This window comes from Stegastes partitus, unplaced genomic scaffold (genome assembly GCF_000690725.1).
Source record: "Stegastes partitus isolate 25-593 unplaced genomic scaffold, Stegastes_partitus-1.0.2 Scaffold575, whole genome shotgun sequence".
NCBI classification, from domain to species: Eukaryota; Metazoa; Chordata; class Actinopteri; family Pomacentridae; genus Stegastes; species Stegastes partitus.
Window position 1 is genome coordinate 228,648 of NW_007578306.1, and position 17,223 is coordinate 245,870.

The 17,223-nt window shown below is 39.3% G+C and overlaps 2 protein-coding genes across 2 annotated transcripts in view; both read left to right on the top strand.

The window, feature by feature from the left end:
* Window positions 1-7,424, top strand: part of dcp2 (decapping mRNA 2) — a 10,889-nt gene extending 3,465 nt beyond the window's left edge. Inside the window, exons 4-11 of the mRNA XM_008288808.1 lie at window positions 174-272; window positions 396-548; window positions 636-748; window positions 1,117-1,221; window positions 3,578-3,677; window positions 4,171-4,251; window positions 4,568-4,619; window positions 5,542-7,424. Of these exons, the coding sequence (XP_008287030.1) occupies window positions 174-272; window positions 396-548; window positions 636-748; window positions 1,117-1,221; window positions 3,578-3,677; window positions 4,171-4,251; window positions 4,568-4,619; window positions 5,542-5,672 (834 nt within the window). The 3' untranslated portion in view covers window positions 5,673-7,424. The remainder of the gene's footprint in view (window positions 1-173; window positions 273-395; window positions 549-635; window positions 749-1,116; window positions 1,222-3,577; window positions 3,678-4,170; window positions 4,252-4,567; window positions 4,620-5,541) is intronic.
* A 648-nt stretch (window positions 7,425-8,072) lies between these two features.
* Window positions 8,073-17,223, top strand: part of ythdc2 (YTH domain containing 2) — a 36,854-nt gene continuing 27,703 nt past the window's right edge. Inside the window, exons 1-10 of the mRNA XM_008288809.1 lie at window positions 8,073-8,119; window positions 9,893-10,058; window positions 10,247-10,337; window positions 12,049-12,245; window positions 12,891-13,093; window positions 13,608-13,774; window positions 15,179-15,281; window positions 16,065-16,221; window positions 16,886-16,993; window positions 17,079-17,223. The exon at window positions 17,079-17,223 is cut by the window's right edge and continues 1 nt beyond it. Coding sequence (XP_008287031.1) covers window positions 9,899-10,058; window positions 10,247-10,337; window positions 12,049-12,245; window positions 12,891-13,093; window positions 13,608-13,774; window positions 15,179-15,281; window positions 16,065-16,221; window positions 16,886-16,993; window positions 17,079-17,223 — 1,331 coding nt within the window. The 5' untranslated portion in view covers window positions 8,073-8,119; window positions 9,893-9,898. The remainder of the gene's footprint in view (window positions 8,120-9,892; window positions 10,059-10,246; window positions 10,338-12,048; window positions 12,246-12,890; window positions 13,094-13,607; window positions 13,775-15,178; window positions 15,282-16,064; window positions 16,222-16,885; window positions 16,994-17,078) is intronic.

The following is a 17,223-nucleotide window of genomic DNA, read 5'->3' on the forward strand; positions in this document are numbered from 1 at the left end:
TAACAAAAAATACACAATATTACCAACTTTGTCCTTAAAAGTGAAAGTGAAATCTAACTGTCCTTTACTTTATGAAACATCCAGTGTCACACCCTTTGCCAGTTTACACTTGGTGCTATTGTGTGGAAACCATCACATGTGCAGCAGCCAACTGATGCATTTTTTCTTTTCAGGCACTGCTTGTTCAGGGTTACCTTGCAAAATCCGGCTGGGGATTTCCAAAGGGCAAAGTCAATGAGGATGAAGCTCCTTATGATTGTGCAGTCCGTGAAGTGAGTCACACAGCTCTTTAGTGTTTACTTTTGACCAAGTTAAAACAGTATGAACCCTGTATTAGTGATGCTTTTCATTCATAGTTTGGTAATTCATAGTTTAAAATACTATTTGCTTTCCAGGTGATGGAGGAGACAGGCTTTGACATCAAGAATCGGATCTGCAAAGACATGTACATTGAGCAGAAAATCACCGACCAGCTGGTGCGGCTCTATATCATACCAGGAGTATCCAAGAACACAAAGTTCAACCCCAAAACAAGGAAAGAGATCAGGGTAGGAGTTCCTCTCTTTATACATTTGGTCTCCAGCTATGTGTAGCTGACACAAATATTTCATGACTTTGTTCTGCTCTTCTTTTAGAACATTGAATGGTTTCCTATTGAGAAGCTGCCCTGTCACAGGAATGACATGACACCAAAGTCTAAACTTGGACTTGCCCCAAACAGGTTTTTTATGGCCATTCCATTCATAAGGTGTGTGCATAAAAGGTAGCATTTTATTATTTTCATTGCAGAATTATCCATTGATGCTTTTCTATTAAAGCAATCCAGCAATTTTTACTTTCTTTCTGAGTATTAGATGACCAAAAAATATCAATCTTGTGTGTCTAATAAGCACAGAGCTGGAATCAGGACCCTGACATATCATTAAAAACTCTCTGTTCAGCAATACCAACACATCTAATGCTACTAAGTAAAATGTTGCAATTCATTGCTTTCATCCGTTCAAACAAAACCAGAAAAATAATGTGTGATTGAAATGTTTTCATGTGAAAATGTGATCTAATGTCATTAAAGCAACAGACCAGTACTGATGACCTCATTCTGCTTCACCTTTCCAGACCACTGAGAGAATGGATTAGCCGGCTGAGAGGAGAGTCAACAGACAGTGATGAGGACTTGGCAAACAACAGCAACAGTCCATCTAAACCTTCAGACAATGTTCGGTAAAAACACTTCTCAAGCCACAGCTAATTTTTCTGTGAAGGCCAAACCCACAGACAGTCAATCAATACCGTCCCTGCAGTTTCCCGCAGCTCTACAGAACATTTTATCTTCTGTGTGCTCACAATAAATATAGTAAAAAAGCTATTCCTATGCAGTATACAATAGCACTGAGTGAACTCAGGTACAATATCACTTAAAAGCCAAATGATTCTGAACTGTGTCACTTCTAAATATTTGCACTATTTCTAAGTTAAGTAGTCAACTATTACTTCATATAAACAATTAAAAAACTATTCCTTTTGAAAGCCTATACTGTAGAGCTGGACGATTATGGCAAAAAATAATAATCACGATTATTTTGATTGATATTGAAATCACGATTAATAAACTCGCTTATTCATTTATTTGAAAACACCAGTATTTATTTAACCACCAAAACTCAACTTTAAATATAACTTCAACGAACAAACAGATATAGATTAGTAACAACAACAAATTAAAATAGCAATATGTAAAAACAAGAAATTAAAATAAATCAATGGCCTACTTCCAAACTTCCAGAACTTGCAACATGCAAAAAACACGACTAACAGAGCCAAAAAAACAAGCCCCAAAATATTCTGTGGAGGTTTTTCAGTGGCCACATAGTCCTATACACCCTCAGCTCAGCCTCCTGCTATCTGCCTCCTACAAACTCTAGTTTTTGGCTGGAACACCAGACTGTTCACTTGGTCTGGCTTTAGTGATGATTGCAGGCGGGAGACAACATTTCCACCTGAGCTAAACACCTGCTCTGATGCAGCACTTGTGGCGGGGATGCGCAGGTATTGTGGATAGAGTGACTGTGTTTGCGGTGCTGGCTGAAGCCGACCAGCTTGCACTTGTCTGCATCTTCTGCTCCATTAGCTGTTGGTCATCCACCAGTTTATGATGAAGCTTGAAGTATTAATTAGTTGTGTTGCCGTGGGGTGCAGACACGACAGCGTGACAAATTTTGTAAACAATTTCCTTCTGCTGCACATCCGAGAACTTGAAATGTTTCCATATCTGTGATGATCTTTGCCCTTTCTTGTCAACTGCCTTTTTGTGCATTTTTCTCAATCGGCACTTACGCATAAGACAGGTGCGTTCAAGGTGCTCAGGAATTTGCCTGCACGCCGCAGAACACTGATCGTTTATCTTCGATTATAATGTTTTCGGGATTGAGAGAAACTGAAATCGTAATTGAAATTTGATTAATTGTCCAGCCCTACTATATAGAAAATACAGGCTCCAATATAGTAACTTAATGCAACAACAGTGTACAAGTGTGTGGTCACTGACACAATATTGAAAGCACCTGTGGTTACCGATTAACCGAATTGCATGAACATGGTAATAAAATGACCGGTGAGCACCACCTTTCTCAGTTGTGGACCTATTTGCTGGGTATATCTGTATGTCTACGCCATGGCGCCATGTGGAAAAGAATTTACCAGAGAAATGAAAAATGTGACTGTGAGACTTCTGAGACGGAAAAAGATACAGGATGATCTGTGACCAGCTAAAAATCAGTTAAAACATAGATGTAGCAGTAATCACATGGTATAAAATGACCCACAGTGCTTTATAGGGCTGGACCCGAATACCCAAATATTAGGTCGTTGTGCTGGTATCCGGATAGCGATTTTGATATCTGAATATTCAGCTGCCGCCACCTGGAATCTTTCTGAGTGGAGTTTGCAAGTTCTCCCTGTGCAGCGTGGGTTCTTTCCGGGTTCTCCGGCATCCTCCCACAGTCCAAAAACATGCTGAGGTTAATTGGTGATTCTAAATTGTCCATAGGTGTGATTGTGAGTGTGCTTGGTTGTCTGTCTCTAAGTGTGGCCCTGTGACAGACTGGCGACCTGTCCAGGGTGTCACCTGCCTTCACCCTGAGTCAGCTGGGATAGGCTCCAGCCCCCTAGCGATCCTAGTGAGGATTAAGCGGTGTATAGATAATGGATGGATGTACTATATTTTATAGAGCATACTGTGGTATTTAGTACTCTTAGAGCACTCGTGTTACTTACTCAGCTCAAGCACATCATGAGCTTCAGTGTGTCTTTTTTTTATTTGCACTGAATGGACCATCAAATGTGTCATTTAAACAGGTCTGTTGTCACACAGAGACAGGGCACCGGCTTGCAACTATTTTAGGTGCTGGTGCTTTGGGTTTCACAGCTCCAGCTCTCTAAACACAGGGATGATAAAGTTACACAAGCAATTCATATACATACTGAAGTGATTCACCATCTTCACAATCACTGTTTTCCTCACACCATCCTCCCTGTGCAGTATAATTTATCCACTTTGTGTTTTTCTTCCATCTTTCAGGTCAAAATCACGCCACCTCACAGGAACTGATGTATTCTCTGGAGAGAGCTGGACAAAACACAAGCAGCAGAAGACTCTGGGCCAGTATGAACTGAACCAGGTTAGGAAAAATACAGACTCTACTCTTTTATAGTTGATCGTTATACAACTGCAGCATGTTATATTTACGATGCAATAACAATTAGGATATGTAACAGTTGACTGGGGGTAACATTCTGAATGAAAAATTCTTTAAGAGGGGTGGAGTCATGTTGATGTTTGTACCATTTCTTTGTACCAATCTATGGAGCAGTGTACCATAACTTGAGAAATAATGCAGCTACAGCCCTGAAATGTTGCATGCTCATTGATATGTACACACGGTGTTCAATGGTACAAGCCTGCTTTGATAGAACAATACAAACCAGTTATATGATGGTGTAAATTTGGCCAAAAAATGTTCATGTTGTTTACTATTCTAGTATTCCACCAACCATAAAACCTCAATTTTTTACTCTAAGAGGTGGGTTAGAATCTTTCAGTGGCTTGACACAAAGTTGGTCCAACCACTGTTTATCACAGTTTAATCATGCTGTCTGCTCTTTGCTCTGTAGAAACCGAATTTGAAAGGCAACGGGAAGAAAGGCCAGGACTCACCTTACTTGAGGAAAGGAGCCAGTGACAGCAACCAGCAGGTGAATACCGTATTAACAAGTCAAAGAACATATTTGTTTCAGTTTTCTGGGGTTTTTTTCAGCAAAGAATGATAACATATTAAATGTTGACAAAACTTTGGAAAAAAGTGGAAAACTTAAACCTCAGTGCCTCATCACCAGTCAGAAAGTAAAATAGCATTCCTGAACCAGACAGTTTTTGACAGTGAATCTCAGACCTGTTTTGAAGTGTTGAAATTCTGCCTTTATTGGATATGTAGAATCTGAAAATGTTTGACTTTGGCTCTTCACTGGATTGTTTAATTACAAGCTGTGTACTCTTAAACTATTTCTACAGAGAGAAGATACAAGGCTTCAACCCAGAGGACTACAAGACAGTTTTGAGAGAGGTATGGCTTATACAGGGACCCTGTTACCCGCAAGCTCACTTCACTAAATAATAGTAAAATGCTTTACAGGTTGTTAGTTCAATCCATTTGTTGAAAATTAAACCTGCTGGTGTATGTGAAGCAGGGTGTAACATTGTTAATAATGGATGAGTTACAATTAAAAACTTGTAACTATGATCTGATACAGAGCCAGAGGCAGTAATTCCAGAGAAGACTTTATTTCCATTGACAATTAAAATGTTCTGCTCACAGAAAACAGCCCATGTTCATTCCTTTAAAACTAATCTGAGGTCACTCACTCACCTGTTTGAGTTGCTGCACTGCAGTAACTGATTACAGACGAGAGAGAGACTTTTCTGTGCACATAAATAATCAGGATCTCAATACTGATCCAAAATAATCAAGACTATCATTTTAGTCATAATTGTGCAGCCCTAATTACTTGTATGGAAAAAGTGTGGCTACAAAAAGTATTATGTTGATGATAAACAGATACTCAGCAGTGTCTTGCATGTTTGCCACCACACAAGACAACGCAACTCATTTGTGGGACCATTTAAATCAGGAACGCAAAGCTCTGCATGACAAGTGCAAAGCCAGATCTGAATGAAATTTTTAACATGCTTCCTTTTTTTTCCATTGCAAATGCGGTCCCCTACAAAATCACCCTAATTATCCTGAAATGATTAATTATTTCCAAGTAGTTACTCAAGTCATTTGGTGAAAATTCCAGATTGTTTTGATTTTGCAATGTGTCGTGGAAAAGCAAACCATCACAATGTCAGTTTTTTGCCGTTATCGTGCAACTCTAGCAAACAGGTTGTATAAAATAGGACGTAGTTTAGTTTCAGACTTTTAAGATTAAAGCCTAAATGAACCTTGTCGACAAATAAAACATGACAATGAGCTTTTCTTTTCACAGATGTGGCTCCAGACAGCTTCAACAGTCATCGAATGGTTGACAGCAGAGACTGTGACCACTTGCTGTCCTCCAAGGCTTTCCTAAATTTCAAATTTGACAGAGATGCCATCATGAAATGTTTTGACTACTAACTGGTTGACGATGCTCTGTGCCTCCCCTGTAACAACATCAAACCTTGATCTCTATTTTATCTTACAGTCCAAGCAAGAATGTTACTGAAGATGCGCTTTCGCTTCATTTGTTTGTCAGGAACTTACATTACCAAGAGAAGTTGCCCATCTGTTATTGACCATGTAGAGTATGCTTTGCTGTAGTTTGCCTTTGTTGCACAACTTTTCAGACCCTTTAGAACGGCGAGTAAGTTAACAGCAGTGTCTTCACTCTGTCCATAGCAGAATCCTAACTTTACTTTTGAAAAGTTTCAGGCTGCATGAGAAACATTTAGACCAAAAGAAGATGCCTCAGGTTAACCATTAGTCTTTTAAAGGCAACATATCAAAACCTTTGTCAACATAATGGATTTTAAGCACATTTACAGTGACAATGAAAAGTAGAAAAAATAAAATAAAATAAATGCTGTTGTAGCTGAGGAAATTTAGTCAAAATCAATGTTGAATTTGTCATTTTATATATTGATTTTAAGATGCAATCATTTAGATGATAATTTCCTTAATTCTTTCAATTGAGTCATGTAAATTTTTTGGGTGTTGAGTAAATATTGGTTTTAACAGTGGTGCTGGCTTTGTTAATCTACAGGGTTACTTAGTTACCTTTGCCAACATTACTCAAGATTTTATCCACGAATGTAGAATGTAATAACGTACATAATATTATAATGATATTATGTAATATTGAAAGGAAGAACAAGATGTCTTTGCAGCTTTATCCTTGAAAATTGCATGTCGTTAAATTCATGTTACTTTGTTGTATGAGGTCTGTGATTGACAACATTAAAATTAAGTTCATAAAATCAAATTGATGTGTGAACATCCAGAATTCTGGACAGGAAAATTAAAAATTAAAATTCCATTCACAAATAGTTATTAGTTTACTAAACAAGCCCCCCAAAAGTGAAGAGTCATAAATTACAGAAAAACGAGCACTTCTTACTGTTTCATCAGAAGTTAATTAACTCAGGAGCAGACAGGAATAATGGGCAGTGGAGCTTTCATTTTCATGTTGTTAGTACTTGGGCATTTTCAATCCGATTTATGAAAGCTGTATTTTAAAAATGCTATTTTGTGTATGTGTCACACACAAAAGAAAATAAAATCTCAATTTGATTAGTTTAATTTTAATGTTTGTAGTAACAGACTTCCATAAACTCTGTTATTGCCTGCAAGACATCGACATCCCACTTATGTTTGTCCTTCTGGTTTTTAGCAGCTTGAAAAATCTAGTCTGGTCTTTCCTGCAAACAAACCATTTACAAGTTGAAATACTTGTTCAGATTTCTTAGACTAAAAGTTCACAGTCATTTTTTCATGACCTAATATTTAGCCGCTGTGGTGTCTGACTGACATTAAAACTGGGAGTCTTCAAGGCTTTGTTCTGTAATAAAAGGCCACTGATTACACTACTGTGAGCATAAAAGGTTATTCTCAAAGATGTTACAAATGATTCCCTTAAAAGGCCTCGTGAAGGGATTTCTAGCCATCAGAGCTGAAAACGTAAGTGAAGGCAATTACCATAGAATGAGTAACTGTTTCTGAGTAAGGGTAACAGTTTCTTAGTCGTGTGTCATAAACATTCATACATGTGTTGTTTGTCACCGGGGTTTTTTGTAACTGATTGTTATATAAGGGGCTCTTAAGTTGTGCTTTGGTTTCAATTATGTTTTGACTTCAAATGTGAATATTAATAAAGTTTGTTTTTCACTCTCAGCTGTGGACTTGTTCTACTACAACATAGACAGACAGACAGATAGATAAATAGATAGATGGAGCTTCTTCCTTTCTGAGTATCATTTCAGCCCATGTCGGTACAGGACTGGTTTCACTGTGGATAATGACACTCTCTAACCAGCTTCAGCAGCATCTTCACAATGTCTTCTGCTTTTGTTCTGGGACTGATACACACATTTTACACCAAAACACTTAATGTCTGGGACACAGAACCATCTCCTTCCTGAGTGGTATGATGGCTGACAATAATGACTCTTATTCTTTAAATGGCTGAACTTGTAAAAGTGCATCACAAAGAGTCTCCTCTGTTACATCTCTGTTGTGTTCTCAGCGTCTGCTGCCAACTTTCGGGAACTATTTTTTTTAAATATTAAAAAAAAAAAAAACTTAATTAAGAAAAACAATGCAGAATTTCACATCACACAAATACATGAAAGAGAGCACATAAATCAAAAGTCTTAATCCATTAAAAAAGACAAAAAGGGGTCCAGTGGAAGGAACGGAAATGACGCAACTCTGTTCTTCAAGGGCTCTGGCTGTGCTGGCTCCGCCCCCGGAAGTCAACCAGAGCTGTAACAGGAGCCGGTAGAGGGCAGTGCTACGGCGGGGTCACGTCCAGTAAAGAAGGAGCAGAAGAAGACGCTGAGGAAGGACCACAGACTGAACGCTCTGCTGTGAGTCTGTTCTCATCTTTAAAAGATTTCTCTTCTATTAGAGTTATGTGAAGAATTCCTGAGGACGGACGACTCTTTGCAGATAGGAGTTAGTTCATGTTTTGCTAAAGGGAACCACCCGGACAGGTGTCCCCCGCTCTGCCCCTCTGTGGGCTCCGTCCCCCTACTCAGGTGAATGTTACCGGCCGGTTCAGGGCACTTCTGAATCACTCCTCTCAGCACAAGTTCATCATACTTATGTCACGTTTGAGCACTTTAACTACTTTAGCACGACGTTTCTCTTACGCTTAGTTTAGTCACGTGTAGGTTTCGTTACCAGTGAAATGAAACACAGAAGCCACTTGTGAAGAGGTTTGTCATGTAGTTAGCTAACAACAACAACACGCCGTTAGAAGTAGCACACTGTTAGGCAGCGACTCAAAATGACTTCGATTTGACAATAATAGTGTGATATAACAATAGCTGTTGTCTCTAGCAGTTCTTGGAACTGTAACACAGAGACTGTTCAAGTCTCAAATCTACAGCACTGCCAGCGTTTGTGAGGTGCCAAACAACAACAGCTCGTTATTAAATCCCCAACTTTGTCTTGTCGTCCTCCGCTGGCTCACAGCCTCGTGTTGGCACCTGCTAATATTTAAGAAGTCTGGTAGGAAGAGCACAGTGCACTGATAATGGTTGGATCTGGCTGAAGAGTTACTGCACACTGGTTTTATGAAGACTTTACAGACAGTTCCTAGTGTCATCTTTAAATACATCTTTATATACAGTCGTCCTCAAGTGTATTCATACCCTTCCATTAAAGAAAAGGCAAAATTCACAATAGTCACTCAAAAACTAGAAACTGAAAAAAGTAATAAAAAATAAAAATTTGCTAAATTGTAATTTAGTGAAATAAGACATTGCTTTTGAATTGTGGTTGAAAAGAATAATTAAAAAAAAAAAAAAAAACTGTCTGTTGAACCACAATTCAAAAGCAATGTCATGACTTTCATTACATTTTTGTTCATTACTACTTTTGTCAATTTCAACTTATTTCAATGACAGCTGATTTTTTTTACTTCTTCATGGAAAGGTATGAATAAATTTGAGGACGACTATGCATTTTTTTTGATAACCCTTTGCTTGACTTAAAAGATAAAAAATGATAAATATTTTTTTGTTTTTATATTTGGCACATTGATTTCTGCTCCACAACCAGAGCTGAGAGCTGAAGGAAGCTGATATCTTCAGGTGGGATCCAACAGGACTCCTGTCACATGATCCTCATCTGTTAGTTGAAGGTGGAAGCAGCACAAAGGTCAGGCTGAGCAGTAGTCATCCTTCTGACTTCCTGAACCTTTGTTTAAAATAGGTTGTGGTGCATTCACCACAAGATCCACATTTCTAGGCTCTTTTCAACAATGTTGTCAATCACCACTGTGCAGAACTGAAACATGGATAAAAGAACAAGGATATGTAAACAAGCTCTGACAAAGTTTTCAGTGCTGACTTTACCTATTTTGTAAAAACATTTTTTTCAGACATATCTTTAACTGTTAGCTCTAATAAAGTATGGACTTTTCCCTGAATGCACATAGTGGTTTCTAAGTGTTCCACCTACTCTTTGTAGTTGATATTTGTGTTGTGGTTACAGTCGATAACATAAAATTGTTCAAATGTCCTGCAGTTACTTTGTTTGACATTTTATTACTTTCCAACAGATAAACTGTAAGAATTGAACACCTGTATGCATGTTTTGGCAACACTGTGATAAGATGAACTGTTGTGTTTCAGTGCATCATGTCGAATGCTGGTGCAGCCTCACGAAAACCAGCGAGGAGCCAGAAGACATCACCCCATGGTTCCAGCTTTAGCGGCATGAAAGAAATTCACATTGATGAAGAAGTAAAGATAGCAGTGAACATTTCTTTGGAAAATTTTCGCTATGGTGATCAGAAAGGTACAAACTGTTCTTTTTTTATATTGTAAATTGAAAGTCAGACACTTCTTTTGTTTTGTTATTGTCAAATTATTTGACAGAAGTATGCTGCTGTCATGTTCTCAATCGTCATCCTAGAGTTAGCAGAACGGTAGGATGGCTGAGTCTTTTAAGATGTATTAATATTTACCCTGTCCCTGACTGAACAGAGATGACATTTCCTTCCTCCTTGACCAGTACGGAGAGGGCTTTCATTCATCGAACGGCACAGTCGCTGGGCTACATTTCAAAAAGCAAAGGGTAAGTTCTTCCACCAGGACTTGTGCTCGTCAAGTATCTCAGAATCCTGCTGAGGAACTGGGCTGAATTTACAACTGAAACAGAAAATGAACTGAGTAATTTACAAAGTTCTGTACACTCATTCTCACAAAGGTTGTTCATTTACAGTAAAGTTGGATTTGTTGTTCTGTGTTCAAGGCTTATGGTAGCTTTGAAGCCTACGTATAGAGCATCTGTGTTAATAGCCTTTAGCTAGTATGGTACACATCATCATATTGTCTACCAGAAGGCAATTGCAACGTTGCTGTTTGTGTTATCTTGTACAACTGTCTGCTCTGTGTCAGTTGACCGCAAAGCCAACATTACCCTTATAACCTGAATTTATCCAAATTCACCTCCTGTCATATTGCTTGAGTTGCTCTGCTTTATTGGAGCGAGGTGTAGTGCATATCATATTAAACTGCACCACTTGACCTTTCCAGCAGAGTTAGTTGCTTGTTTGCGTCTATCTCCAAACCCATTACATTTGTTTGAACTACACCTCAGCTCATCGTTGCATAGATATCTTAACCTCTGTGCAACATTGTATTTGCACACACTGTAAAATTTTGCCTTGGTTTTGGTTTGTCACATCTGCAAGCAGGCTACTGTATATGAAGGCTTCAGTGAACCTCCGTGAAGATATGACATTTACTTCCATTAGTCACTAAGGTTTGGATATTGCTGATATCCAGGCAATCTCCTCTGCACATTGATGAAAACATATTGCTACTGTCAGCATTTCATGATGAGATACATGAAAAAACACAGCAATTTCATTTAGTGATAGAGGCAACGTGAACAAAGCAACTTACTGGTAGTAGTTTGATATTCAGCAGTGAAACAAGGTAAAATGGAAGTTACCTGATTTTTGTAATTAAAATGATACAACTGGATCATCTACGTTTCATAAATGTAGTGTTGCAGCAAAACCTCAACACTGAACTAGAAGTGCAAGATGCTACAAGAGGGTACAAGCATAGCCACATAATTCATACCTGAGGCAACATTAACTCAAGACGAGCACCTTGGGAGTTTTAAAAACCACAGTTTCACTAAGCAAAATACAGTCAAGAAGCCAGGATTATTGTCCAATGGTTTGTTTGTTTGTGTATTTATTGATTGATTGATTGATTTGTTGATTTATTGATTGATTGCCTAGATTATTGAGAACGTTTAGGGGTCCAGAAAAGAGGGTTCTACTATGCTAAACACATTAAATTTGCATGTTTGTCATATGTAGGTACCAAAAAACTAAAAAAAATACTTTGATATAGTCTCAGGAGATATGTCACTGCACTGTCTCAGATTATGTTCAGAGTTTGCTTATTTGTTATTTGAGACTTAAAACTAAGTCTGTCTGTTCTATCCCCCCAAAGACATCTTACCTCGAAAACAGTTTTAAGGGTTTAATATCTCTACAAATCACTCCCTAGCCATGAAATTCAGTGACACAGACAAAATAGTTTCTCACAGATCCAATGGGGGAATTGTCTCCAGCCGCATTTTTAATTATTGCCCCCTAAATAAGGAATAACCAACATCCCGCCAGAACGCATGACCTGCACCAAGATACAGTTTTACCACCATTACTGTATGCAGCTTTACCGCAAATGTAAGAGTTTTAAAAACAGCGGCTCAAACAAGTTTAGGTATGTTACTGAAAAGAAATAATGTTATTTTTCTCTTTCAGAAAGGGACACAATCGCTGCCTCACTGTCAGGAAGAAGGATGGGTCAGATAAACCTCACCTTAACATATCCCTCCCACTCTCCCAACACTCTGCGTATTACATCCGCTGTCTTCTTCAGAGGTTTCCCATCAGCAAGAGGGAACGAACAGATGTGCAGCCCACCAACAAAAGTGGCAGGTCTTTTGCTGCAGAACCTGGTAAATGTCAATGTCTGCGTATAAATTAGTACTGTGAATTGAGTTACACCAATGCAGATGTTATAGTTATTACACACTCTAAATAAGAAAAAAAAAAAAAAAAACTGAAAAAATGGTCTGCTCTGCCCACTGTCTTTTAAAATTATTCATGACTCTTTTCTCTATGGGTTACAGGAGGGAAGTCGATGTACAATGGCTATAACTTTGCAAATGATTGTTCATAATTCAACATACACTTAAGTTGGAGTCTATCCTGGACAATCGGGACAATTTAGAATCACCAATTAACCTCAGCATGTTTTTGGACTGTGGAAGGAAGCCGTTAAAGCCCACACTGCACAGGGAGAACATGCAAACTCCACACAGAAAGATCCCAGGCGTCCCAACTGCGAACCAGAGATCTTCTAGCCATGAGGTGATGGTGCTAACCACCAAGCCACCGTGCAGCCCATATTAAGCCAATTCAACAGTAATATTTAGTTTGAACAGATGAAAACCTTCCAGACAACCACTACTGAATGGTTCTCACTCATGGTGACATGAACATGGATGCTGTTATTCAGAGACAGGGCTAAAAATATCTGCTCACTCCTTCCTTTTCTGCATATTGTTTAGTCACTTAATGCTCATCTGCTTCTCTTTCAGACAACAGTTATGACAGGAACAGGGCGAGCGGGCGCTTAAACAACGGCATTCCTATGGTGCCTCAGAGGACGGGTCCATCAGAACTAGACAATTTTCGGCGCTCCCTGCCTGTGTATGAACATAAAGAGGAAATCGTCCAGCTTATCAGAGAAAACAGGGTGGTACTTGTGGTGGGAGAGACTGGCTCTGGAAAAACTACACAGGTGGGTCTGTCTGACAGATGCATGATCCAACACAGTTGTAAACAAAAGTTTAAATACACCTGTAAAGACCGTGTACTAGTGCATCTCCAAAGATGATTCCACAAAAGTCGAGGGTCATTCTACCTCAATTTACCAAATCTATAGTTTGACTGATTTTTATTTAAAGTGTTGAACATCGATTGAGTTGATCATGTGTAAAATGTGGAATTAATTGGTTACATTTGTTTTTGAGTTAAAAATGCCTTAATAATTCAGCTACCAGAAAGCATGCGTTTATGACAAATAGAATTGTTCGATAAACCTGGAACTGCAAAAATGATTTGACCACTTATTAAATATATTAGACAAATATATCAAATATTGTGACACTAAGAAAATACCACAAGAATGTTTACAAAATTAGAGGAACTAAATTTAATGATGTTCTATAACTATTCTGCGGTATGTGGTAAAGACAGAGCCTGGAGATTCACGCAATTGTAAAAGTCATTCAGTGTCTCTGTGTGTTGTCCAGATTCCACAGTTTCTGCTAGATGACTGCAGCAAGAATGGAGAGCTGTGTAGGATCTTTTGCACTCAGCCCAGACGCCTGGCTGCCATTGCTGTTGCTGAGAGAGTGTCTGCTGAGAGAGGGGAGACTGTGGGCCAGACTGTTGGTTATCACATCAGACTGGAAAGCAGGTAGATTTACAACAACAAAAAACAAATAACATGAACTTTCTTTATTTTAAAGGTAAATAAAAAAGCTAGCTATAAAGGGCTCATAACAAGTTGACTGTAATCCTACGAGTTTCCACAGAAATCAACTGGACTTCTCTTTAAGGTTCTTGGAGACATTGAAAAAAGGAAAAGCCATTGATTGCCCATTTTACTACCACCTTTATCCTCGAGAAGACAAACCATGCATATTTGGTCTTCCAAAAATACACAAGGAAAGAGAACCACTCAGACCCATCAGCAGCAGCATCAACTCAATCACATATAACATTGCAAAACAGCAACACACAAGCAAAGCAATGCGGTATATGTAGTCCAGTGCAGTAAAGAGTGCGCAAACTTGTACATAGAGGAGACCAAACAGCTTCACAAGCGCATGGCTCAACACAAGATAGCTGCTCCTCAGGACAAGACTCAGCAGTTCACCAGCTCGCTGTCATTAACATCTTGAATCATACCTGACATGGCAGATTCATATCCTTTGTTGTGTAAACTGGCAGCTCCATCACCATGATTGGTGGACCACCTGGTTTCACAACAATACACACCTTGAATTGCATGAGTGCTGGGCCGTTAATGGACTATTAGCCATGTGAGCCGGAGTGACTATAAAACCCTGAAACTCCCCATCAGTCCGTTAGAACTAAAGAAGCCTCATGGATGAGAGGTGAAACGTCTTCACGAACCTTAAAGAGATGTCCAGTTTATTTCTATTTCATATGGCTGACATCGCATCCCACTTTGTGTCATACAGTCTTCTGACTCGTGACAGTTACTGCTTACACATGTTACACGGTCACCAGGAATAGCCCCAAAATGTTTTGATGACCCTTTGTGTATTAGGAAATTACTAATTAGTAGGGCTGGACCCGAATAGCTGACTATTCATTCGCTGTGCTGGAATCAGGATATCAATTTTGATCTCCAAATATCCCCCCCGGCTGAATACTCAGCTACACCCCACACACACACACACACACACACACACACACATACAACCTTGGCTGGCACCACGGAAATGGTACTATAACCGCCAAATTCTACCTGAGCATGCCGCCCACTTCCAGCCCGCCAGAGCCTGCGCACACCCATGTCTCTCCTGTCGGAACGAATACTCACCCGCCGCTCCCTCCCAACTATTCGTGATATTCGTCATTGATTGGGCCGCATATCCGGAGAACAGAAAATGCTATTCGGCGCAGCCCTACTAATTAGAGAAAACCAGAGAGGTCTTTTTAATTGCTTTAACTTCAATTTGAAACATTAGCATGTAAGACTAGTCTTCCAGTGAAACCTTTGTGAGCTTGTGGAAAATGTATATTTCTTGAAATGGAAATGACTTGTAACTGTTGACTTTGCAAATCTTAGGGTCTCTCCCAAGACACTGCTGACCTTTTGCACCAGTGGAGTGTTCCTCAGAACACTGATGGCTGGAGATGCCAGCCTGACAACTGTCACACACGTCATTGTGGTGAGCATCAAGACTTCAAATGTAAAGGGCATTTTCCATCAGTATGACTGTTTGGGTCATACTGTGCACTCTCCATGTTCATTGCAGTGATTCTGGGATACATGTTTTTATATGCTTCATTTTAAACATTTAATGTTCGGTTGAACCAAAAGTAAACAGAGCGGCGTGGATCTCCGTCCCGCTCAATTTGCTGGTTGACCTAATGGCATGCAAATTCGTCCACGCAGAGTACTGTATCTACATATGTGAGACTGACTTTGTGGAAATTCAGTAACTAAATGCAATGGCAGATTAAAGACTGGACCACTGTGGACAGTCTCAAGTCATTTCAGTTTGATAGTCTGTCAGTACTTGTTTGAACCAGAGGACATGTGAAGATAAATTAAATAGAAAATAATAGAGGATGGAGCAGATGCTGGTTTCACACTATTTTGTACAGTCCCTTGTTTCCCTGTATCTACAACAGAGCTGGAAGGTGCAATGTTAATATGACCTTTAGAACCACCATTGCCACAATAAAGGCCAGCAAGCCAAACAGAATTAACCCAGAATCATGCTTAAAGACAATGACTTTAAAGCAGTGTTTTTACTGCCTTCTCTGGTAACCACACTCAGCAGTGATGTCACTAAGTCCTGTAGTACACCTACATATCAGTACAGTGGAACTGCAAAGTTAAGCCACTGGAGGTCAGCAAAAACAAGTTCAAACTTCAAGTTCCATTTGAATTTTGTGGTGAACTGACTGAGCAAGGACATCATGTTAAAGGGCCGTTCTCTCAATAGGATGAGGTGCACGAGCGTGACGGTCTGACTGACTTCCTGCTCACGAAGATGCGAGAGCTCCTTCAGAAGATCCCCACACTGAAATTGATCCTCTCCAGTGCAGCTCTGGATGTAGACCTGTTCCTTCAGTACTTTGGCTCCTGCCCCATTATCCGCGGTAAGTCCTACGAACCTCCACGTTCTTTAAATCCGTGCTGATATCAGATGCACTCTGTAGCATTACTGCTGTTTGTCAGCCCGTTGGCGTTTTTGTGACAGTTGGGGAAATTCCAGAGAACAGCTATTCTTACCCGCAGTGCTTTTGATTGAGATGAAGGGTTTGAAGAAAAATGTGAGCTTGTTGTATGCAAGCATTTTGTAAAAAAAAAAAAAAAAAAAACGGGGGAAATTTAGTTTTTTGCTTCTTTATAGGGATGTAAATAACACCAATTCTTCTGGTACTTCCTTTTTTTATAGCACTATATGCATCAGAAATACTAGACAATCACAACACATGGAATAAAGCAAATATAAGCAGATCAAATCCGTTGCAACTTCTGGAAAATATTGCACCAAAAGTGTATGGATTTATTTCACATTTGAGTTGGATGATCATGGCCAAGTTATAGACAACCACAAGGCACACACAGAGTCAGAGTATTTTGGATGAAAAAAGCAAACAAAACAGACTTCTCTAATAAGCTATCCAGAAAAACTAAATTTCAAATTAAAAGACGAGTCATTATCTGAACCAATGCAATTACAGTATTTCTCTAAGGTGTGATACATAGAATGTAATGTTGATATTTTATTTATTCATAAATGAAATATTTTTCCTGCAGTTAAAGGAAGGCAGTTTGAAGTGAAGGAATTCTTTCTAGAGGACATTCTGAGGCTGACTGGCTTTAACAGTGTGGACATCGGGAAATACAACGAAGAGAAGCAGACAAGTATAAAGCTTTATTCAGTAATCTATAGTTTCGGTCTGGCCTAGCTTTAGTTTCAACTGTGTGTATCTCATATTCTGCTTCTCAGAGGACAGAAAACAGAAATGTTTGACCGAGTGGTGTGAAGCAGTGAAAACCCACTCTGGTGGGGAGAAACAGAGGACTCATGTGTTACCTCCAGGCTTTTTCCAGGACAACAGCTGTGGGGACAGAGAAGGCGGAGCCATCAACAG